Source organism: Canis lupus, chromosome 7 (genome assembly GCF_048164855.1).
Source record: "Canis lupus baileyi chromosome 7, mCanLup2.hap1, whole genome shotgun sequence".
Taxonomy (NCBI): Eukaryota; Metazoa; Chordata; class Mammalia; order Carnivora; family Canidae; genus Canis; species Canis lupus.
The window spans coordinates 39,324,360-39,350,948 of NC_132844.1; the positions used below are offsets into that span (position 1 = coordinate 39,324,360).

General features: G+C 33.6%; 1 protein-coding gene across 7 annotated transcripts in view; it reads right to left on the reverse strand.

Moving 5' to 3' along the window:
* The window catches only part of SMAP1 (small ArfGAP 1), a 183,882-nt gene that overhangs the window by 95,308 nt on the left and 61,985 nt on the right, over nucleotides 1-26,589 (reverse strand). For 6 of the 7 annotated variants that reach the window (XM_072832425.1, XM_072832423.1, XM_072832424.1 and 3 more), the window contains exons 3-4: nucleotides 17,180-17,265; nucleotides 9,081-9,156 (exon numbers count right to left, since the gene is read on the reverse strand). In XM_072832425.1, coding sequence (XP_072688526.1) covers nucleotides 9,081-9,156; nucleotides 17,180-17,265 — 162 coding nt within the window. Of the gene's footprint in view, nucleotides 1-9,080; nucleotides 9,157-17,179; nucleotides 17,266-23,259; nucleotides 23,410-26,589 lie in introns of those variants that run through there. The other variant, XM_072832426.1, reaches the window with a different exon arrangement.

The following is a 26,589-nucleotide window of genomic DNA, read 5'->3' on the forward strand; positions in this document are numbered from 1 at the left end:
AATAAAGCATTTTATTGCTCCCTTCCAAAAAAGCATTAATACTGTTTCAGCTAGAAACACAGAGTTGTTCAGTAGGAAAGACACTTGAAAAATCAATGGACAAATTAACAGGTGAACAGATAAACAAATTATAGTATACTCATAAAATGAACTATTATCTGCAAATACAAAATGAATTGTCTTAATAATACAAAAAAAAGGGATGAATTTCAGAAATATGTCAAGAGATGTCAGACACTAGAGTACAGAGGCACAAAGGAACCTTTTGGGGCAAAGGAAAAATTGTATATACCCTCTGTGGTGGCTACACAGGGTTATATATTTTTCAATAAACTGTGTGGGTGGGGGCTGGGGAAATACACATTAAGGGGCATTTGTTGTGATGAGCATTAAGTGTTGTATGTATGTGATGAATCACTGAATTCTACTCCTGAAACCAATGTCACAGTGTATTCACTAACTAGAATTTAAATAAAAATTTGAGGGGAAAAAAGTCAATGAACCGTATCTTAAATTGTCTGCCTTTTATTGCATATAAATTTTATCTTCAATAAAGTTCATTTTTAAAAAGTCAATGAGCAGGGTAAGATACATTATATGAGCAAGGAATTAGGAAATAGAGGTCAACATATGGATAATCAGAAGCAAGAAACACCACAAAACAGGCAGATGAGGGAGAACAAAAAAAGAACAGGGAAAAAGAAAAAATAAAGAGGCAAGAAAAACAAGGTGCCCTTGAATGTTCTTTCTAAATCTCTCAAAACCACTTCTCACCATCTTCTCCATTAAGCATCCTAAAAAAAAAAAAAAAAATCACCATCATTTGTCACCTGGATTAATCCTAACTGGCCTCCTTGCCCCAAATCCTGCTCTTCTCCAAACTATGAAACTCTCAAGTGCAGATTTGATCACTAGATATTCCTAGTTAGAAGCTTTAAATAGTTCATACACGTTATATAAGGGCAGAGTCCAAACTCCTTAACAGGCTACAAATGTCATCTACTTTATCTCCCTATGATTTTCCTGCCCTGGCTAAACTATTGTCTAGCCATACATGATTCCCCTGGTTCCAGCTCTCTACTCTGCTTCTCTTGCTTCTCTTTTTGCTCCTGCTATTTCCTCTGCTTGAAATACCCATACTTCTATTGGTTCTTACCAATCCTTTAATTTCAAGTTGACAATGTCTCTTCCAAGAAGTATTCCTTCATCACTTCAGTAGTAAAGTGGCCACCTGAGGTACTCCCAAAGCACTTCCTATAATTCTTCCCTATTGCAGAAATTATCACATGCCATCTTGTTAAGATCCAAATACTTATCAGTATTCTTTGTTTAACTGACTGAAGTTCTCTAAGAAAGACACTGTTTCTATTCTGTTCACTATCTTTAGTTTTTGGCACCCAACAAGTCTCAGTAAATACTTGTGAATGTTACAGAAAAATAAAAAGGAGGAAGGGAGCATCTCAGAGGAAGAACCAAAAAGAGGCTCAATCTCAGCAGTTATCACTGTCCTTAGTAAGTTCACTGTCTGCTAAAATACTTTTCTGAAATCTCATGTTATCTACATTTACTATCAAGAATTTATTTTGTAACTAGACATTAACACATTTCATTCTAGTACATTTATAGAGAGAGAGCAGAAAAGACTTTGATCTTAGAAAATTTCACTGGAAATTGGTGGTGTCAGTAAATTCAGTTGTTATGACTGAATGTCTCTTTACTCCCTACCATTCTTGTGCCCAACCCCTCCATCAATGAGAGAATGCACAGTGGGAACCCAGTAAAGATATCCTTCAGGAATAAATGAGTTAGAGTCCTTCCAATTGTTCGTAAGCCCAAAAGTTCCTCTCTAGGCCACCACCAAAGTAACCTATATGTGAAGAAATTCCTAAAGTAATACAACTACATAAACTCACCTCCTGCAAAAGAAAAACTGATTAGGCAAAACAAGTATCCAACTCCTGCCTAACCAGGATAAGGTGAGTAAATACATATTGAAATGATAAAAATATCAGTGTGATTATTTGAAGGCCATAAGGCAAAATGTTTATTTATCTTTTCAAGAAAAGATCAAATTATTTTCTTGATCAAATTTTTTCCACTACCACCCTTTTCAACAAAATAATGCTATAATAATAAAATCTGGTGTTCTAAAACACTGAAAAACATAATACCACTAAAAAAAGGTCTATGGATTAATTACTAGCAATACACTGCTTCAACCCCATTTTGGAAACTCTTGGATATGTTTTCTAAGTGGAAATTTTATGATAACAATTATCAAATGGCTTAATTTTATGATAACAATTATCAAATGCAATCTCATGACCTTTCAATATATTGCAAACCTCAGGTTTTTCAGGAGTCCAGAAATCATCTTAAAAATATGATTTCCCACATCAATGTAAATGACACAAAAGCTGAAAATACATTTACTGAACTAATAAGTAAATCGTACAAAAGACACCATCAATCAAACTCATCCATATGAGGCTTAAAAGGCTTTGATAAACTTAACTAAGTAACCACAGCCACCAAGTATGTAGAAGAAGCCTAAATTTTAATATACTAACTTTAAAATCTTTGCATAAGTCACTACGAAATGTAGAAATCTGGAAAAGTTTCAAAATATAGGTCCTTAATTGCTACATCAAGTCATCAGCAAATCATAATTAAAGCACGGAATAAAATGTGGACAAACAAATCAAACAACTCAGGTCAAAATTATGCCAGTGATCTAAAAAGTCTTAGAGTTAAGTCTTAATTATCTACCTGCTTGAAGTCACTTGCTGCTGATAACTTCCCCATCTTCCTTCAATATAATCATTATAATAGTTTATTTTTACTGAGCACTTATGTGTCAGGCACCTTATTAAAAATGCAATATGCCTTATCTTATTTAACTCTTATAATATTACTATGAAAGGTAGATACCACGATCATTCCTATTCCACAGAAGAGGAAATTAAAATTGTAACGACAAGAATTAACAAAGAAAGCCAACTTGAAACTGCTATTTTATACTAATCCTAAGTCATTACCTAATTATTCATCTAAGTTTCTCATTGCTATTAAAGAACACTTAAAACTCATTGCAATTCAGTCTTGAAATCACTCATGTATCTTAAATAATTATATCATTAGTAAATTGTGAAGAGTTTAATAAAATGACTAGTGCTATCTTATTTTATAGTAATAGTATAGAAATACTGTGTCTATAATAATTTCTAAGTCGAAATAATTTAACTTTACTTTTGTTGTATTTTGTCTTTATATAATACATACACATATATATAAAACAAGTGAAAATTTTGTTTTTAAACCCTTATATTATTAATATTCAATTATATGGTAACTGATTAGAACAGTAATTTCATGTGAAATTCAAACTGGAGAATTAAAATCCTTGTGTGCTACAAATTCAAGTATGTACTCAAAATGAGTTCTGAGAGATGAGAAGTGATAAAGGAGGCAAGTAATATGTAAGACAAATTGAAACAAGAACAAGCAAGTGCTCATTTTAAAGTCACTAACTCCCAAAGATTGTCAATTGGTTTCCAAGACAAAATTGAGGAAGTGAGGGGGTCAGGAGTAAATAGTTATAGTTACTTATTCATTTTACTGCTCTAGTAGATTTTCTTTTTGTTTCTGATCATTATAATAGCAAATGAATAATGAGAGCATGGAAATACTTGTGAAGAATGGGGGGGTGAAATAAGGGAGAAGGGGGAGAGGAAATGAGAGAGGGAGGGAGAAGGCATGGAAGGGGAGAGAAAAGCTGCTGATGGAAAAGAGCAATTCATATGGCAGAGTTCAGCCTCATCTACTCAAGATCTGTTAGATCTTCTAGCAACTCATCTAATCACTGTGCTTCCAACTGTGATTCACTATTGGCTAAGGAGGGGAAGGGGACAGGACAGAAGACAGATTTCTGTACTCAAAGTATGCAAATTCCCCTATCACTCATTCAATTAAGGAACAACCAGGAAGGTCAGATTCATTCTGTATCACTAAGGTAAGAATTCTAAGATGGCCACAAGTCCCATGCCTTGGTATACATACTCTATATAATGTTCTTCCCTTAAGTGTGGGCAGGATTGTGAACATGAAAGACTTTCTCTCTTGACTTGGTTACTATATAACAAAGGTTAGGACTTTGCAGATGTCATTAAAATCCCAAAATAGTTAACGATGGTTTAATCAAATAAGAGACTCTTCTGGGTGTGCCCAGCCTGATCAGGTGGCCCTTAAAAGGTGATGGGCCCATTCATAAGATAAGAGATTTGAAGTGTAATATAAATTCTCCGATGAAGAAATAAGCTGCCATGATCTGAGAGGATGGGGTTAACTGTTAAGGACCTGAGGGGGGCCCCTAGGAACTGAGAGTAGTCCCCATCTGACAGCAAGTACACAGGACCATAGTCATACAACCACAAGGATATGAATTCTGACAACAAATCGTGAGCTTGGAAGACAATAAGCCTCAGATAAGATCACATCCCTGGCCAACTCTTTAATTTTAGCCTGGTGATCTCCTGAGCTGAGAACTGAGCCTGTCCAGATTCTTAGTCAACAGAAACTGTAAGATAACAAATCTGTGTCATTTGAAGTCACTAAATTACTAGCAATCTGCTAAATGGCAAGAAAAAATTAACACAACAACCATGCCTTACTCAAAAAAGGAGAAGTCCTCCATATAATTCCTATTGCCTTTCAAGACTTATTTCCTCTTACATTTATTCTCTCCTCATCATCTACCCACCCTGCAAAGTCCTCTTTCACACTCACTAGTAAGACAGTTTGATGGGCTACTCACCAAACCCAAACAAATAATATACGTAAACTCTTGTTCTTCCTTATCCTAATTCAGTTGAGATAAAATGTCCCTTCAACTTGAAATGTCCTTTCTGCACTATTAACACTCAGGCTATTTTCTCTTTGCTGAAATCCTACATTTCTATTAAGGATGATTTCAAACATATGTCTCCTTTAAAAATTCCCCCAGTCAAAATTAACTACTGCTACCTAAATTCTGTGTTCCCATAGCACTTTTATTCTTCTATCAGAGCACACCGTGCTTTAGAATACGCCTCATTGTACATATACATTACATTACATGTGAATAATGTTTCAGAGTGAGTTAGTATCGTACAGATTATATCATTTCTGGGGCACCTGGGTGGCTCAGTTGGTTAAGCAACTGACTCTTGGTTTTGGCTCAAGTTGTGATCTCCAGGTCGAGGATTGAGTCCTTCATCAGGTTCCCCGCTCAGTGAGGAGTCTGCTGCTTCCCCTCTCTCTAACCCCCTCCCCTGTCACACATACACTCTCTCTCTGAAATAAAGAAATCTTAAAAAAAAAAAAAATTATATCATTTTAATCTCAGTGCCTTGTAGATGGTATACATTCAATGTTTGTTGCATGACTAAAAAAGCAAATAAAGGAAGAAATAATCCAGGGGAACTTCAACAGCCAATCTCTGAATTTTATATATAGTTTCAAACTATCCTGTGAAAGGGTACCACAGATCTCAGGGGTAAGAAAGAAAAGTACGGAGGTTCGATATGAATAAGGGTTGCTGTGCTCTGCCCACATTGGTGCCCAGCACTATGCAGTTACTTTAAAAAATACAAAAGAAATGAGATGTCATTTTTTTTTTCTGTTTGAGGCTACAAAACAGTACAAACTGTAGTACCAAAACATTTCTACTCAGAGATATATTTTCCTTTGTTTTTATCTAAACTTTGCTCTTCCTCTTTAAGCTTCCTCCCTTAATTCACACTTAGAGTACTGCACAGCACTCAAAACCATACAGCATATACCACAAGCTCCCTCCACAAAGCAGCACATACAACCCTCCTGCTTTCTCAGAAGCACCATGTTTATAGGACCAGATACCACATTTATTAACAGCTTGCTGATGCCAGTTTTTACAACTATAATAAATCCCTGGGTATGAAGGAAATACCATCCTATATTTTCATACTCTACATGATGGATTTCTATGAGGCTTAGTTCATAGACTCATTAAATGGCCTGGCAAGCAGGGGGCAATATCACAGAAAAATAGCAAAACTCTTTGCCATTGTTTCCCTATAGTTTATTGCTTTGTATTTTGCCACAATAATCTGAAATACTTATGTTTCAGAAGGGCAAGAAATTTCTCATTTTTTTAAAAAGGGTTTAAGAAGTTAACTGCCTTATAGAGAGATACAGGGTCAATCCTCAGGCCCTTACTCTTGTTTAAAATAAGAAAATAATAAGACAGTTACATATATTGGCAACACTAAAAAATACCAGCTAAGAGAAGACAGAAAAACTACAAAAATCAGACACAAAAGCTGTAAAGATAAAGCAATTTGGAGCCATTTAATATCAGGGTAACAGTCATATCAAGCTTAAGTCACTCATGACATCTTTTTATCAGAGTACAATGAGTACAGTTAGTATTCAAACTGTCCCTCCTGGGATCCCTGGGTGGCGCAGCGGTTTGGCACCTGCCTTTGGCCCAGGGCGCGGTCCTGGAGACCCGGGATCGAATCCCAGGTCGGGCTCCCAGTGCATGGAGCCTGCTTCTCCCTCTGCCTATGTCTCTACTTCTCTCTCTCTCTCACTGTGTGCTTATCATAAATAAATAAAAATTAAAAAATAAAAAACTGTCTCTCCTTAGATATTCCCTTAAATGCACTAGTGCTCCTTAAGTACCTTAGATATACGATACTTATACTTTGTCTCAGGTTTATTTTTTCAACCTAGTCTCACATCCCCACTATGAAGTTAAATCTCTCTGAAAGCAAAAGTCATACTAGGAAACAGGGACCATAACAAGTGATCAGCAATTACTTAAACAAATGTTCAATCTATTACTGAAAAAAAAAAGATATAAATATATAATGTAATTCTTAGTGATACATAAAATTAGTTGCTTATACACTGATTGCCATGAAAGAGAAATATTTTAAACTTGCTAAAATATAAATTTTTAACAACTTATTCTTTTGCTTATTAAAGAATAAGAGGAATACATTTTCCCTTGGGTTGAATGTGATTTTTGTGAACTTTCCTAAATTTTCATAATATGAATAATATAATCTCAAGACTATCTTGAAATTTCCATTCTCAAGCCTATGAAAAATGTAAAAATGTGTAGAATGAATATCTCTATAAACCTTACCAATATTCATCAAATGTTAACATTATGCCATACTTGTTCTCTCTCTCCACAGACAGGCAATACACACACACACACACAAATCAACTGCCAGGTTTCACTGAAGATTTAAAATAATTTATTATTATCTGAAAATGAGTTACAGATACCATGATACTTCATCCCTGAATATTTTATTCCAGGACATATCTCTTAGTGAATAAAGAAATTCTCTTAACTGAGCATAATACCATTTTCACACCTGGGAGAGGGGAGATTCCATACCAAGAGCTATCGTCCAAAGATAAAACTGTTTTCCTATACATTACTACACAAAAATAATTTCCAAACTGTTGTCAAGAAGAAAAAAATACTTTAAATATAATTAAAAACAACAAAAATGTTTACGATTTTTTAAAAGGGTATTTAATGTGAGAGAAACAAAACATACAAGACTCTTTAACCCTAGAGAACAAACTGAGGGTTGCTGGAAGGAAGGGGGCCAGGGATGGGCTAAATGGATGATGGGTACTGAGGAATACACTTGTTGTGATGAGCACTGGATGTTATATATAAGTATGAATCACTAATTCTACTCCTGAAACCAGTATTACACTGTATGCTAACTAGAATTTAAATAAAAACTTGAAGAAGGGGAAAGGATGTACAATGTAAAACCATATGCTTTATAAATATACTAAAATGGTTTCTTAAAATTTCATATGAAAATATGTAACTTATGTTTTACAGTTAGTCCTTCCCTCCCTCATAATGCTACAACCAAATTTAATTTTACAGACATTCTAAGTATCATTCTCAATACTATCAATTTTTATCATTCTTTCAAGATTTCCTCTCCTGTATCCAATGCAGCCCAAACTCTATCCACAAGGGTGTATTTGTTTCATAATATACACTAATGATACTTTAAATACTTTTAACAAGATTTTTTTCATGATCAAAGACAATGTATTAAAATATCCTCACTTTGTTAGTAGTTTATTAATTTTTTATTATATTGCCTCTCCACATGGACTGAAAAGATAAACCCAGTTTGTATACAAAATGAGATGAAATTGTTGTCTCTAAATTACTTGACAGATTACTTAACCACAAGATTAACTGTGTATAGCTTGGCTTTATTAATCTAGGAATCAAAGGCCAAAAAAAAAAAAAAACAATTGCAACAGTAAAGACAATTAGCCTTAAACAGTAATGAAAAAAATTAATCAGAAACAAAACAAAACAAAAAACAGTGATATAACTTGATCACTGCAATAAGGTCTCAACTATTGGGTATCAAAATGCTTGATAATAACCAATTAAAATGCCATGTCTTAATATATATATATGTCGGACACATCCACTAAAGCCCTTAGGAGAGGGGATAAATCGCCTTGATTCTTTTTCATTCACTTCCAAAACTGAGTAAAATAATTCTCCCTCCCCTCTTTTTCAATTAGTGACTCTATCTTTTAGCAATTTTCATAAATTAACTTAATAAATAACATTTAATAGTTATTAGACTCAGAATATTTTCTTTTCTGAATTAAGAGTTCTGCTTTTGTAAGAGCTCATAAACGTGGAAAAAATTCCAATATTCAAATTTTTTAAAGTATGTAACTAAGTATACTTTTACAATAAAACAAATTAAGCTGTATTGTATTGTATGATAAGTTTGAGATCTGGGGCGCCTGGGTGGCTCAGTTGGGTCAGCATCCAACTTGTGATTTTGGCTCATCATGATCTCTTGAGTTGTCAGATGGAGCCCTAAGTCAGGGTCCGCACTCGGTGGGGAGTCTGCTTGAGATTCTCTCCCTCTGCCCCTCCCCCTATTCTCTCTCTCTCTCTCTCTCAAAGAAATGTCTTTAAAAAAAGTTTGAGATCTATTCAACAAACAAGAATTGGTGATAGAAATGAAGATTTTACTTACATTTGTAATAGCTATTGCATTTTTATCATAGTATTTCTTCTTTTCATACTTATCTCTGATGAAAAATTCCACTGCTCTGAAAACAGATAACTTAAGGAAAAGCATGAGTTCAGTGACTTGTACATTCCCCTTTATTCATTCCTTTCCACAAAACCTATATTCTAAACTCAATTTTCCTCCTCTCCCATCTGTGCCCTCCTCTCACACTATTTCTGCAACTAAATTCTACCTTTCTACCTGCTAAATAATTTCTCTTTCTTGAAGTTTTCCCCATTCAACAAAACCACCAAACCCAATTCTAGAAAGAAAAGTAACAACATTTCTCAATTCTACTACATTCTCCAAATCTCCACCCCCACCAAACTCAGTTAAAGTTCATTTTACATTCTCAGTGTAAGAAAACTAATAGCTATGTGGTACCCACAATGTACCAGACACTGTGTGATATGTGTTGTCTGTAGTTTGTTTCTTTGATTCCTTCCACAATCCAGTAATGTAAAGATTATTTCCATATCAAAGATAAATAATCAACAACTTAGAAAAATAAAACAACTGTGATTTCAATACTTCTGTTCTTTCCCATCATACATGGCTTCCCCTCATTGTATCCTAGAGTATTTCCTGTGTATTAGAAGAACAGAGGCCATTTTTTTTTCTTTCAAAGCTGAGGAAAAAGACGCTACAATCAAAGTTAGTACTATTTAATTTTTTGTAGTTGGCTGCACTAGCCTTATATGTTGACAGAGTGAGCAATTCTAATAGGATTTGACAGTTTTGAGTTATCTGATATTGATGACTTCTCTTACCACTCAATCACTGCTTTATCGTATTTCACTAAAATGAAAATTCTTCCATCAGAGATTCGTAGCCTTCTTAGCACCATGAACCCCTTTGATAGTTAGGCAAAGCCTATGAACTCCTTTCTAGGACAGTGCTTTTAAATGCATAAAATAAAATACACAGAATTACAAAGGAAATGAATTACACTGAAATATAATTTCTCTGTAGATCTCCATTAAGACATCCTTCTGTTCAAAAGTTACCTGAAGCAGTAAGACAATACATTTTCGGTCAATAACTTCTTATTAGAGGTTAATAAAAAGCCTTTTAAATTGACATTTGAGGCAAGAGGTAATGCAAAGAGTTGATAGACCAATATACAGTGGATATTAAAAAGTTGGGGTATTATGAAAGCACTCAAAGGGGATCAGGGAAGGCAAGAGGGGAAATCTAGACATTTAATTCATTAAGTAAGCTGAGTGACTGAAAGGTATTTTTAAAGACAGTTTTCTATAATCTGAGTATGTGAAGAGTACTTTATATGATCTCTATCTCCTTTTCTCCTCTTAACCAACCTATAAGGTAGGTACCATTTCATAACCAAAAGTGAGACAAAGAAAATTTTAAAAGTTTCCTGAGGGATCCCTGGGTGGTGCAGCGGTTTGGCGCCTGCCTTTGGCCCAGGGCGCGATCCTGGAGACCCGGGATGAATCCCACGTCGGGCTCCCAGTGCATGGAGCCTACTTCTGCCTCTGCCTGTGTCTCTGCCTCTCTCTCTCTCTCTCTCTCTCTCTCTCTCTGTATGACTATCATAGATAAATAAAAATTAAAAAAATAATAATAATAAAAAATAATAAAAGTTTTCTGGGATTCTACAGGACGAGGGAGAGCTGTGATTCAAAACCAGGAATGTTTAGCATCAACCTTTTCAGAATGTTCCTGATCACATCACCAGTACATCTGTGAATTGGTCAGTTAATTTATGGTAATGCTAATAAATACTTTAAAGCTTAGAAAAGAATGTCAAATTTAAGGGTATTTTCAAGGTAGCCTTCGGAGACCCTTTTTAAAAGTGAAAGGCCCCAAGACTGCTTATTTTGATATGTGAAAATTTTAGCAGCCAATTTAATACCAAAAGGTCACCACATATATGCCAATATTTTCACAAAATGTAATAATGTTATTTTACTCCAACTTGTAAATTTGCTCATGATTGTTAATCCAAATTCAATATTACATTTTTCTAACAGAAAAAAAAAAAAGAAAAAATTTAAGAAGTTGGCCTTTTGGATTGGTGTATGAATGTGGATATACTGAGCAATTTTCATTGAAGAGACAACTATTTATTTCCACCAAAAAGGAAGAGAAAATAGACTTCACTTAGATTGATGTCATTTTCACTTCAGATAATATGGACTATTTATTATTTGTACATATATGTTTGTAAATTTAATTATTTTAGCAGCAATTATATTCAGTTATATATTATTTGACATATAATACAGCATGCATATGTACAGCCATTTTTTAACTACAGAAACTTTTAGAAACCTGAATTCTTAAATCATAATTTTTATGTTTAAATATCAGAGAAAGTAATACTGATACTTTTCCTTCTTAAAGATAGAAACAATATTCATTGTAGGTATTGTTTAGAGTATACTACACCTTAAAGCTTGTAAAGATTTACTACTCTCATCTATGAATGTTTATGATAAAAAGGATCAATGTTTAGGACTAAAAATAACTATCAGAAAACACATTAAAATTAGAAATATATAAAATAATTAACCAACAGTAAAGCTAAAATACTGAAAACTATGATGATTTTATAAGTGCTGAATTTGAAAAAAGGTAAACACTTTGAATATACAACTTTTTGGAGTGAAAAACAATACAAACATCTGGTGAAATTACATGTTGCCATGAATTTTCAGAAATAAAAGATATCAGTGAAATATTTAATGTATGTTATACAAATAATTCAAATATAGCTGAATCTAATTCCATTTATGATACAAAACCCTCTCAGAAATTATCTAAAAAGTAAACAATTTCTAAAATTCTGAGATGAAAGCTGATCTGTTTTCCAAGAATATTAAATTAAGATAAAATAATTAATCATTAGGGCAAAAGAACTTACTTGGATCTTCCTATTATTAACATAAAACATTACTTTTCAAAAATCAATCAAAGCACCCAATCAAATGCACTTTAAAAAGTGCATTTTTTAAGTTCCATGGGAGTCATCTGAGAAAGGGCCGTAATTTAGGGAACATGCTATAGCCTTGGTTGCTCTCAGTTCCTACATACCTCTGACAGTAAGATTACATCACACAGTCTTTATGTATATTTGTATAGGGTCCCAAATGACAAGCCAATTCTTCAATGTTGATTCACATAAAGAAACATGATTTATTATCACAGTCAACAAATTTTTCTTAGAGGACCAGAAGTAAATATTTTAGGCTTTGATAGTTTGTCTATGTTGCAACTACTCATCTCTGCCTTTGTAGCTCCAAAGCAGCCTTGAAAATACTTAAATGAATCGCCATGGCTGTGGTCTAATAAAACTTTATTTACAAAAACAGGAGCTGACTCACAGGCCTGTAGTTACTGATTCCTGAATTGTAACCCAATTTTGCCCAAGAGGCAAAGAACAGTTAAGTTGGATTTATAGATTGTCTCTGCGTCTATCATTATATATATATATCTCTGCGTCTGTCATTATAGACAACTAAGGAATTTTCAATGGACATTTTGACAACAGTTTTGCATTCTATGCTAACTCTGGTACTAATTCTCAAAGAAGATGGTCTTTGAGACCCAATGTACACCCTCATTTCTGGTACCAGTAGGCACTTGTTATTTAACTGGCAGTTATTGTTACCTTAAAGTCAGCTAATCTGCTGAATCCGTACCTAGATATATAAAAAAAGATAATCATACCCAACTCACAAAGTTGTTGAGAATTATGGGAATAATACACATAAAATAGCATTTAGCACCAGTTCCTGACAGACAATAAGCATTCAATAAATGGAGATAGCTTTTGTTGTTATATAACTTTGTATCTCACTTTCCTCACCTTTAAAATGGAGATAACGTTAAGACCCATATCACAGGATTACTGTGATAATTAAATAAGCTAATGTCTGTAAAGAACTAAGAACAATGTGTGGCACATAGTGAGTGCTATTTAGTTTTTAGCTCTTATTACCATGGTAGAGAGAGGTAATAGACAGGAATTACCATGTTCAGGCCTAACACGGCTTGCATAGCATCAAGTTTAAATAGATGAGCAATGGAGAAACCACAAGAAAAAGGACCAAGGAAATCAGTCATTATTCATCTCCATTTTCTAGTCTCTAGGAGTCATTTGAGATGTGGGTTTTTTTTTTTTAATTGCCTGACATCAATAATACAGTCAAAAATTTAGAAATAGAACAATATTTTCAGGAAATCAAGGTTAGGAATATATTAATAACAATTCAAGTTTAAATGGTTGTTTTGAGATTTAGTAAACAAAAACAAATACCCCAAAACCTTCCCCATGCCTGTAATTAAAAACAGTACAGAAAAAAAAAAACAAAACAGTACAGTACCCTTAACTGTCCCTGCCCTTGAAACTAACAAATGATACTATGCAAGCCCCCCAAAAGTTTAACATTACTTTGTATTTTCTTTTAACATGTATTTATTTATAATTTGAGATTTTTTCTTTTCTTAAAGATACCATTTTAAAGAATTAAATTAATATTTAGTCCCAAGAACAAAATATTCCAGTTCCAGACACATTACCACTGACAGCAATAAAATCTTGAAAAGCTCAAAGGAGAAGAACTGCTGATTAGCTCTGGTGCACAATAGACCTCATGGAACTAAAGTAATTAAAGTTTTTAGATAAGATGAAATATCCTAATAATGAAAAGCTTAATGTAAAGCTTTATCATTTGTCATGCACTAGTACATGCAGCCTATAATTAACCACATCCCACATGAGAAATTATACTTTTGCAGCAGCTTTTGCATAACTTTGTAAATTATAAAGCTTTTAAAAAATGACAAATCTTGTTAAGAATGCAGTGAGGTCCCATATTATCTGAGTTTTACTCAGTTTGGTTCCACTTGCCTCTGGGGATGAGGCAACAATATTTAAATTAATAAAAATGCAGAGATGTTAGGCTTTTCAAAGAGCAATGAATTTAGAGTGATTCGTGAAAGAAAGAGAATTAGTTTTCTTATTAGTTTCCCTAATAAAACCTCCAAATCACAATGTTTCTAAATGAAAAGAAGGGAATAAAGTGATATTGATACAATATTTAAGGTAAAGCAATTTTTAAAGGCCAGAGCATTATACTGGGTATAGGGGCTGGTTTCATGGTCTAAGACACGTCATCTTATATTCACAGTAGTCATCTATCTCAAATTTGTTTAGCCAAAAATCCCTCTGTAAGTAGCTTCTGACAACCACTAGGTTATCTTTTTGTGAATAGAAAGAGATCAACACCTCAAATAAATATGATCATAATTTGCCAATGCTTTAGAAGTAACACTTAGTTTGAAAAATCAAATAAGCATGCTTGAGCAAACAATAGCAAAAACATACATAACCCAAAAGCCTGAATTGAATCATACCAGGTACTTAAAAGTTGTGATCTATACTTAGACTTTATGATCTAGCTTCAGAGTCCCAAACCATAAGCCTATGTATTTTTAAAGGCCATCAAGACTCAAATGTGGCAATACTGACTACCATCATTAAAAAATATTCAAGTGCCCTTCTACAGAAGGAGAAGTCTGGAAACTTTAAGAAGTTTCTTAATAACTCTTTGCACATCCCGCCTTCCCAATCCCCCAAATGAAAATACTATGCTCTAGCTCATTGGGTTATTTTGAGAATTTAAAGAGATAGTATACATAAAAGCCAAGCTCAGTGCTTAGCACACAGCAAAGTGTTTTTAGAGAATAAGGCTACTTTAGCTGTTGTATCTTCAGTGTGTCAAAGGTCAAGAATGTAATGATACCCAATGCCAATCAATTCACTATAAAAATCTTCTCTCTTCTGAAATGTTTAGTAAGTACCAAATATTTAAAAATGTATCAGCAAAAATACCAGAATTAATAACTCACTGCCTCATTAATTCTTTGGTTCTATAAGTTTCATCATAAAATTAATGGTAATTACTTAAGAAATAATATTCCTACCATCATACACAAAATAGTGCATAGAACAGTTCAATATAAGAAGATACCAAGAAGCTATATACAGTCCTTTCCTGAACATCTTCAAAGCTTCTTTGAAAACGATATGGAATCAAAATGATATATTAAATAACTTGGAAGTCACTTTCATCTACAAGGCACCAAATAAAGGATACTACCAAAATTTCAAGAATTTACCCTGTAGTATTCAAGAGAAGTAGTATTCAAAAAATTCAACTCAAACCAAACCAACTCAACACACATACACACAAACTTCCACAAAAGGGAGATTCTTCCATTTGAGATTCTTCCACTTGAGGGATCTTATATGCCAACTCAGAGGAATAAATACAGCTAGCAAACAATTGGTAAAAACCATCTAGGACATTACTTGCTTCCTCTACCCTTTTTCCTTCTATGCTCGATTTCCCAAGGTTCTGCCTTAGGCCTTCACTTTTCACAGGAGAAAGAAAAAAACACCATTCTCAAGATTCTCAATAAACACACAAAAAAGAACAAAGGACCACTGCCCTGGATAAACATAGCTTCAACCAACACTTTTCTATCATCTACATGCTAAATCACTAAAATCTGCACTGTATTTCCTGCTTTCTTCTAGGGTCCAGATCCATGTTTCCAGCTACTAAATGGAGATCTCCATGTATATGTCCAAGAGACACCTCAACCTGCCCAAAGCAATGAAGCATGGCTCATTATCTTTCATTTCTGACCCTTCAACCTTTATCTGGTACTGAATTTCTTCTCTTAGGGAATATGCTTTATCTCACCCATAGAACTTTAGCCAAGCTTTAAAATTTGGGGTGATCTCAGTATCTTTCCTCAGAAACAGCCAATCTTAACCTAATCCAACTGCTCCTGCTTTCCAATCTTCCCAATTCCTTCTTATCCATTCTCAATGCCACTATCTAATCTACTTACCTAATTTATAACTTCATCATCGCTCATTTCAAGGCTGTACTAGTATTCTACATGGTCTCTCTGACTCCAGGGTCTCCTCTGCCTAATCTTTGTGGTAGAAGTTAATGCTTCTAATGTTTCTCCTGCTTCAAAACCTTCATGCTTTTCAACTCCCTTGAACCTGTGGAATGAGGTCTACACTGCTTCTATATGGTACTAAAAAAAAAAAAAGAAAAAAACCTTCGCAATATGGAAAATATGTTGCTTCTGCCACTTGTCCCACTAAACTTGAATGTGTCACATCAAAACCTTAAATGTCATGTTTCCTCGCACTTTCATACCTCTACTCAGACAATCTGTTATGCCTGAAATGTTCCTCCCACCTTTATCATAGGATCTTACTATAATAAAAATAGCCTTGGATATCAGATTGTTAAATTTTGGGCAAGAAGGTGGGAGCAGCAGAAACAGAAATGGCCAAATACAAATACTAATTTTTAAAATATAGCTTAAAAAGTTTCTATACAAACATAAAAATATATATAATGGCCTATATTTCTGTTAAGATCGCATTTTTTTCACTGTTTGACCACATGAACTGTTTTAGTATACAAATGGGTAATATACAACTGCTCTTTAAGAAACCATGTTATTTTATTGTCAAAACTGCAAGTGTCATCTTTGGATAGAATCACAAATATTTACAATAAATTTGATAATTTTATAGAACAGATCAATTTTGATGAGCTGTTTTCTCAAACTTCAATATAAGTTTGAGAAATCCTATATAATCAAATGATTTTATCTTTAAGAAATGTAAAAACCATCCTGACCAAAATGCCTGTTGAGAAAATATTCTATTTATTCATTAGGGAAGATTTGTAAAAGCAAACACAGTTGTGAAACTTATAACAAAGATGAATGCCCTCCAATCGAGAACTGCAGATCAAAAAGAATGTCATAATATTTTACACTTAGTAATAATTATATCAAAATACTATGTAGATCATATATTATCAGAATCCTATTAAAAATTTACTAAATACAAAGCACAGCTCAGGGCAAATCAATTTCTATCTTTAATAAGTAACAGTATTATAAAGTTCACATTTTCCTAAATACAAACAATTAAAATATAAAGTATAAAAAGGAATTAATTATTTCAAAATCCACAATAAATAAAGTTTAAAGGATACTGATCTGTCTGTGGTCTACGAAAGTTCTCTGGAAGATTGGCTTCATAAAGTAGTCTTGCTTTAGTATTTCCCATATCCTGCATGCACTAAAATAAAAAGAAAAATCAAGTATTTTCATTATTCACATAAATATTAAAAAAGTAATTCCTATATACACATTATACACAGTAACTCACAGAAACTATAAAAGTAAAAATAAATATCAGGTAACATTTATTATTTCCAATATACTTTCTTCTCAGAAAAACAATTTAAGTCACAACAATGAAATTAAGTACTCAAGTTCAAAGTAGAAGCATATTTTTAATCCTTCACATTTATTCAACTTAACGTGAACCCAGTTTCCTAATGTCTTTTCTATGAAAACAATACCATCTTTATTTATATTCACTATAAATGAAATTTATAAAATTATAAAACCTAAAAATAATTCCCTGGTAGTTCATGGCAGTTTTATTATTGTTTTAGATATGCCACTTGAACAGTACTGCCATATCCAAGGGTAACAACTCATGATCAAATTTTCCTTGTTTTGAGTTTCAAAATACTCTTGAGTTTTCATGGTTTACAATCAGGATCACATGGAGAGCAGAAAAAAAGAAATAGTGCTAACTTAAAACTCTACAGAAGTGGATTAATTTCTTTGGGGTTAATCTCTTTAAGATTCTACTGAAAACTATGGATCCTCTCCTTAACAAAAGCAAAAAAAAAACAAAAAACAAAAAAAAAATACTGTATTTGATGACCCAAAGCCTCCCTAGAATCTCTAAATTCCAAAAATAAGAACTACTCAGGAGGCATAAAATAATCTGATAGTCATTTAAACCAGTTTAAGTTTCATTATTTTCAGTGAGTAAGGAGCAGCCAAACAGTTCTTCCTGGATAGTCTATTACACCAGAAAGTAAAATTTACAAAGAAAACATTTACTTTATATGAATACGTGTTACAAATGAATATATATGTAAAATGTTCTAAGATCTTTACATCATTCGGAGTTTAGGTTCCTTAAAATGTTTTAATTGGTAGAAAAATCAGTCTATATAATTCTCCTTTTTCCTTTTTTCCTAGACACACCCACAACCCCAAGACAATCCAGATTTAACAGATAACTAGATGTCCACTTTGAGTGGTAGCCTTCAAGTGTACACAGAACTATCATCCTTCAAATAAAAAATACAGTGACACGGGGCACCTAGGTGGCTCAATCAGTTAAGCATCCAACTTTTGATTTCAGCTCAGGTCGTAATCTCAGGGTCATGGGATCAAACCTGGAACAGGGCTCTGCGCTCAGTGCGAGTCTCCCTGTCCCTGTCCCTCTCCCTGCACGCGTGCGCTCGCTCATAAATAAATAAGTTTTTAAAAAAATACAGTGACCTTTTTTCTCCCAAATAAGAGTTTTAAGGTATGCAAAAATATTAGTATACACTCATTTCTGGTTATCTATTCTACCCCACCTCAGCATAAGTACTGTCTCAGAGTAAAGGAGATAATAAGAAAGGAAGGAATAGGGGGCTAGGAAATATAAGGAATAGTAAACTGAAAAAGAATGAAAGAGTTTTTGTTATTTAGTCTTGGAGAGAAAACAGAAGCTAAAGCAAAATAAACCCAAGGGTATACAGGGTGAAGGGAGAAAACCATGTAAGGTGAACTAACAGTACAAGGTCAGAGGGCTCTACTACATCATGACACATATTAGCATGCACATGAGCAGAGCTAAGATGTAAATCTCTGCGTGGGGAGGAGAGCTTAGAAACTTTCAGTATAGCTCAACCTTCTTGAAAAAAGAAAAACTGTCTCCTATCTCAAGCATTCAAATGATGCTTCACCTTTGTGTCATGGTGGGAATTTAGGAGTAAAGATGATGCAAGTTATGTAATCATAAAGGCATTAAACATTTAGGAAGAACTGCAATAAGAAAAATGCCTCTTAGTTTGCACAATAACTGCAATAAAGCAAAAAGTAACTCACAGAAACTATAAAAGTAAAAAAAACTGGAAAAGTTTCCATCAAGCAAATAAGAATACACAGAAATTCTAACAAAAATTTAGTAAGACTAAAAACTGTATCTACTATATATGCCATATCTCATTGATTCTGTTTCATTTTCATAGTTAAACACTAATGAAATAGAAATACATCTTAAAATTAATGTCTTATAATTGATAATTTTATTAGTCCATAAAATAGAGGTGCCTGAAATCTTATGTTCAATGAATATGACTGTACACATTTTATATAAAATATTCTCTTTATTTAATGTAGGTCATTTATATTTTGACAAAATAAAAAATAAATAGGAACAGGGCATACATGTATATTGCACCAAATTATATACTGTTGTTCTATGGATTCTACCCATCACAATCAGACAGGTGAGGGGGGGGAAAAAGAAGTATAAAAATCTGAAAGGAAGAAGTAATGTGAAATAATGACCCATTTCTACAAGAGACCACTGCCAAAAAGTGACTGGTACAAGTGCAAGTGTGTGTATGTTAGCTGAGATTAGAGGAAACAAGTATTCAACGACATCACAGTTTTCAATGACATATTCAATGGCATGCATGTATATATATACATACACATATGCAATTTTAAATGTTAAAAAAAAAAACTGGTTTAGGCATTACCCTATTGTGGCAGGAAAGAAAACTGAAGCAGCAAGATGTTAAGTAACTGGCCCAAGATTATTTGTCTCCAAGGTTTGACACTTGATATAACCAATATCAGCCCTCAGGAGTTCAGATATGTCTGGCTGCATCCAATGGAGAACTGGAACTGGGGACTATGTCCTGCAGGACTTACAAACACTAAGCTCTTTGCTTTAGAGGCTGCTTTCATTTTACAGGTACAGAAACTGAAGCACAAAAAAGTTATATGATTTCTCTAAAGTAATACAATGAATCAGTTTCAGAGTTGAGACTAGGATCAAGCTCCCTAGTCCCAATCCTTATCACCAGGCTAACCAAAATAAGTGTCCAGGAAATTTCACCACAAAATAGAGTTCTGTATGTATTGCTTCCACTATTAAAACATCGTTCCTGTTATTAAAACATTATTGCTTTTCTTTTAGGTTCTCTCAACCAAAATGCTTTAGCAAAATGCACTGTTAGGAAGGAGAATTTTAGTTGCTTATTCTTTGGTAATTTATCATTCAGTTTTCCAGAGCTGAGATAAGTGGACTGGTTGCAAAAAAGTGGGGGAAGGGAAATATACTACTATTAAAAAGTAAGTTTTATATTTTATTTTATGTTTTTAACTCCAGTGAGACTTAAGTTATAGGTAATGAACTAGCTACTTTAACTTCTGTCATCTAGCTTCCTGGATATCAAGCCAGAACCTAATATGCACCATTCTGAAACACTTTAAATTTCCAAATCTATTTTCACTTCTCCAAAAGGAGGAATACTTGTAAGAGTACCAAACAGACCATTAAAAATTTTTAAGTTTACCAATTTTCAAAATTCTTTGGTTTTATGGAAGGCATGTAATCCTGTGAGTAATTTCTTTTCTTTCTCTCACACTTCAAACATGAAAAAGGGGGGAAGAGGACTAATTACTTGTCAAAATTTCTACTTTTTAAAAATATTTTAAAATAGGTTTTTACTTAAAGTATAGTTCATCTTAAAATTAGATTTTTTAAAAAAACAAACATTAAGTGAGCAGAAAATATACTGAAATTCTTGACAATGAAATGATTTTAAGAATATAATAAATAAAAAGTCAATATGCATTTTTACTTTAAGAAAAGTATATATTTATATTGAAGAGTAAGTGAAATGTGTACTTCATAATTAGGATAAATGCCGTTTAGGTAGTACACATTTCAAAATTAGTACTAGTTATTGTCCACTTTCAAATTCAATCTGTCCTTATTTTATACACTGTATGCTCCTAAGAAAGATCAATTTTATATTGTACTTTTTGCTTGAACCATCTTCATCCCAAATAGCCACCATTAAAATTGCACAGGGAGGCTTCACCTGAAAATGGTATAATAAATCACACTTAAGAGCCTCAAAACCTACTGTTAAAAGTATTTTGTCCTTGTCAATCCATAATCTTTGTGTTTTTAGTTTCTCCACATAATCTAATATATAGAACAACACCTGCTCAAAGATTCATATGTCACCTGAGATTCAATTTCAAAAATTATTATTTGAACTGGAATGCTGAAATATATGATGCTGAATTTCTGAAACTTTCTAAGAAGAAAACATTTACCCAATCCTAGTTTTTGCACTAAAAACAATAAAAGCTATATCCTAAATGAGTTCTAAGTTTCTAATGTTTTACAGAGACTAAAGCAAATTGTGGTTGTCAATTTAAAGTTTAAATTGGCATTTATTTATGGGCTTTGTACAATATATTAACTAAAACATACAAAAACCAGTGACAGATAGTAGTAGCTAGACTTGCAGTAAGCATTGTATAACATAGAGTTGTCAAATGACTATGCTGTACTCCTGAAATTAATGTAATATTATGTCAATTGTACTTCAATAAAAGAATAATAAAAATAACTTTAAAAAGTAACAAATGTCACAAAAGTGGGAATAGATATAAAGAAAATAGGCAGAACCAATAAGTAGGCAAACAAATGTTACAGGAAATTTGCCAACATATAGTTTCCCTTTCTTTAGTTTTCCAAATTCTTGGAAAGCAGAGCTCTTGTGGAATCCAACTAACTGATAAAATTACTTCAGGATATAACTTCTACCTGTGTTAGCTCAAGTAAAGCTAAGTACAGTGCAGTCCAGGTTGAGCAGCTACATTTAAGAACCATGGCTCCTTGGACCTCCCCACTCTTTCATCTTGTGCATCCTCTCTCCTTTCTTAGGACCTACCTCCTACCGTCTCCATAATGTTTCATGCACTTTCTCCCTCAGACACTAAGAAGTACCTACCTGGTCAACAGTCACTTATAATTAAGTTACAATTCACACTAATGTATTACTTCAGGAAGCTACCTGAATAGTTTTCAAAAATTTTGTGTGTGTACTGACTTGCCTTTTGCAGTTCACTGGCAATTTAAAAAAAAAGGAATAATTGGGGGAAAAGAACAGCAGCTACAATATAAAGGACTGAGATCACTAATTGCTCTGTTGTAAATGACTGACGAGGTTCTAATGTGGCAATCAGATCCAATTCCCAATGGCAAAAATACAAAATATTAAAATAATCAGCAGAATCTTATATGTGGGTGTATAATGGAAAGGTACCACATGTCTACAGTAAATCTGGAGGAAGAAAGGTAAAACTACATAAATTGGAACTCTTCTATCCAATTTTCTAAGGAACTGATGTGGGAGGGAATCTCATCTACAAGGTAAAGAATTACTATGTAAGGATATGAAAACAGCTAAAACTATATGCTTCAGGAAAAGTATACAAGAAACTAATAAATACAGTTGTTTCTATGGAGGCAAATTGGATGTCTGAGTGATGGAAATAGGAGGAAAACTATTCACTTTACACTTTTTGTATCCTTTGAAGTTTGTCCATATATTTCTCACTCCCCAAAACAGTAAAATAATTAAGGGGGACTTACTAATCCTGCATTGTTTCTAAATAAAATATTATCCAGAGGAAGCTTAGTTAGGGTATTTAAGCAGCATATGAATCAGAGCAAGTTGACTTCCCTGTCATTGGTATCCTCCACTCATACTAGGAGAACAAAGTGTTCTAGTTAACAAAGAGGTTATGAATCAAATCAAATTAATACATTTAAAAAAAATCCCATCCAAGTATATCTTACATTCAAAATACAAAGTATAAATATGGCACTTACTTATCATAGCTTTTCCTGATATCATCATCATCCTAAATAAACAGAATTGCTGCTAAAGTTATATCACTGAATGTATCTTTTTTGCTTCTTAAAACTTCAACATATTTATTTTTATGTGGGTGAGGGATTATACTTATTCTACTATTTTCTACTCATTAAAATTTTTAGAACACAAAGACTAAGATTTTCAAACTGCCTTATCTGACTGTATATAAATATTTTAAGTGTTAATTAGAAAGAGAAAAGGAGTATTTGTAGTCCCTGGACAAATTCTTCATGTCAGTGACTCACCTCTACTACCACTTGAAATTTTCCAGCATAGTTCTCTATCTTCCTCTCAAAAGCCACAGGATTTCTTGCATAGGAGCAAGCTTTTCAGGACTGGTTTCAAGATCTTTTGGATTCCAGCTGCTGGAAAAGAAGGGCCACCATTTTTGGTCTCAGGAACTCTTTGTAAATATTTAATACAGAGTCCATTCCTTCAGTCTTCATAAAATTGTGTTTTAGGGGAATTGTTCTCTTTCTGTTTTAATTGTTATTTTCAAAAACAAAGTAAGTAAACCACACATATTTAAAAATTAAAAATCTTAAATGATGATGTGGAGTTAGAGGTACCAGTTTTCATATTTTTCACATTTTCTAGATATTCTCAGAACTTATCTGTTGCAGCATTTGCTAGTTGTTACTAATTCAGAGAATATATTTTTTTAAAGCAGTAAAATTAAACACTATTATGACAAAGTTGGAAAAGCTTCACTTCACAGTCTTTTGTAATCTGTACTTCCTATGAAACCCATACCATTTGAAGTTCAGGAATAAACGTCTACTTTCATCCTAGGTGCTTAAGGCCCAGCTCAGGAGTCATCCTGGACTCTCTTCCCTCTTCTGTCAGAAGTCTTAGTGATTCTAACTCTTTAATATTTGTTACAGCCTACCCCTGTTAATCAGCCCCACTGCTACCACTTTAGTACAAGATCTAGTCAACCACTGCTTAGGCCATTGCAGCAACAAGCCCATCATATTTTGGTTTTTAAAAGGAAGATAACATTAAATATCTCTCTTCAACTTAAAACATTTTAAGAGCTCCTGTTCTGTCCCTATCCTCACAGGCCATCACTGACAGGATCAAGACCAAACCAACAACCCCACTGCAACTTTCACCTTCATCTCCTGTTGACACATAACTTCACCCAATACTCTGGTCACAAAAAACTGCCTCACTTTCTCAAATGTGACATGCTTTCTCCATCTTTCTGCCTAGAAGGCCTTGTGTACACTGTAGTATGCTTCTAGAAATTCATAAGCAAAGAAAGGTCACTATAAAAATAGTAATGAGACATCTTTAAAATAAGTTGAAAACTTAACCATAGCACTAATGTTGATGATTTAAAAAAAAAAAAAAGAAAAAGAAAAAGGAGCCTCTACTAAGTAACTTCCTGAGATTACACAACCATTTAGTTAACAAAGCCAAAACTAGAACCCAGGTCTACAGAGTCCCAGCCTTTGACTATGCCTGCTATCTTCTATCATCATTATATTCATATAAAGCAGGGAAGAGCAGTGACTACACCTCTAAAGTATTATATGCAATGAAATTAATAATAATAATGTTTCCAGATGATCTATTCATACAGGATCATTATTTGCCACATAACAATTTCCTACCAAATACAGCAAATACAGCAGTCTATATGGACAGATAAAGCCAAATACAGCAGTCTATATGGACAGATAAAGTCTTTTCCTTCAAATAGCTTAGTACTCCTTTAGTGGTACTGTCCCAGTTCTATCTACGGGTACTGTCCCTTACCATTTTGTTCATTGCTTTGACCCAAGAACTATAGCCAGTTACTAGAAAAGGGAATTCTAAAAACTATCACTGACTTTTTAATAACCTTAAAAACAATTTAAAAATTAAAAGGAAAATACAGTGCATAATCCTGCACAAATTCAAAATAATGTAACTTTTTCTCAAATGGATTGCTTAAAATTGCAAAACTCTTATTAAACTTCACAGATTAAATTTTGTTACAGACAGCATCACATTTCTTTCTTCACCTCACTCTACACATATAGGCAATACACAGACCCAACTCTGTAAGCTGCCCCCTTGCTCTGCTCTTCTTTGATGACACATTTAATGATCCTGGCAAGGAGCCAGCAGAAGTTGAATCTCAATCAGTTTTAAAAGTTGACCATCTAGGGATCCCTGGGTGGCGCAGCGGTTTGGCGCCTGCCTTTGGCCCAGGGCACAATCCTGGAGACCCGGGATCGAATCCCACGTCGGGCTCCCGGTGCATGCAGCCTGCTTCTCCCTCTGCCTGTGTCTCTGCCTCTCTCTCTCTCTCTCTCTCTCTCTCTATCATAAATTAAAAAAAAAAAAAAAAAAAAGTTGACCATCTATGCTATGATTTGAGAATTTTGGTCAGCTTGATAGAATTAATAATGAGCACTCCTCCCACAAAATATGAAGACAGTTATTTGGGAATTTTCTTGAATAAACATGTATCAAAGGTTGTATACTGAAAGCTTATTATGTGCCTGGTTCTATGAAAATTTATCTAAGAGTCAAAACCTTGAGAGAGTAAATAATGTTCTAACATATACAGGGTCAGATACAGGGTCAGATGCGGTTAAATCATGGAGCTCTTCAAATTAGCTATTCTTTTTAAACTGGAATTTTATTCTATAAAAATATTGCTTGTCAGAGAATTCTATAATAGCAATGACAGTTTTTAAGCTCCCAGAAGCATCTCGCCCCCCCAAAAAAAGGGGGGTCACTAAATAGAAAACCAAAACCTCATGGACAATATTTTCAATAAAACTTTAGGGACAGAGGTATCCCCATAAACCCTAAATGCTATGAGGTAGAGACAAAGCACTAACAACCACTGAATGGAATGATCTCTGCAACTAATAGGGAGCCAAGTGGATCTGAAAACAGAACACTAAAATAGTGAAAAGATACAAATTGGAAATTATGGTGAACCAAGTCTGCAGAAAGCACATGAAAACTGAAAAGCATTTCTACCCAATCCAATAGCAAATATGCACAAATGGTCTATAATAAACTTAAAATAGGGGTGGGGACACACACACACACACACACACACACACATCTAGCCCTATGAGTTCTCATAACCACCAAATTTCCCTGCAAGGACAGAGTTCTACCCTGAGGAAAAGTCCTAGGAAAGATTTCAAAACAAGGAAGGAAGGAAGGAAGGAAGGAAGGCAGGAAGGCAAAAGAAAAGAGAAAGAAAGAAAGAAAGAAGAAAGAAAGAAGAAAGAAAGAAAGAAAAAAGAAAGAAAGAAAGAAAGAGAGAGAGAGAGAAAGAAAGAAAAGAAAGAAAGAAAGAAAGAAAGAAAGAAAGAAAGAAAGAAAGAAAGAAAGAAAAGAAAAGAAAAAAGAAAAAGAAAGAAAAGAAAGAAAAAAAAGAAAAGAAAAGAAAAAAAAGAAAAGAAAAAAGAGAAAGAAAAGAAAAGAAAAGAGAAAGAAAGGAAAGGAAAGGAAAGGAAAGGAAAAGGAAAGGAAAAGGAAAGGAAAGGAAAGGAAAGGGAAAGGAAAGGAAAGGAAAAGGAAAAGGAAAGGAAAGGAAAAGGAAAGGAAAGGAAAGAAAG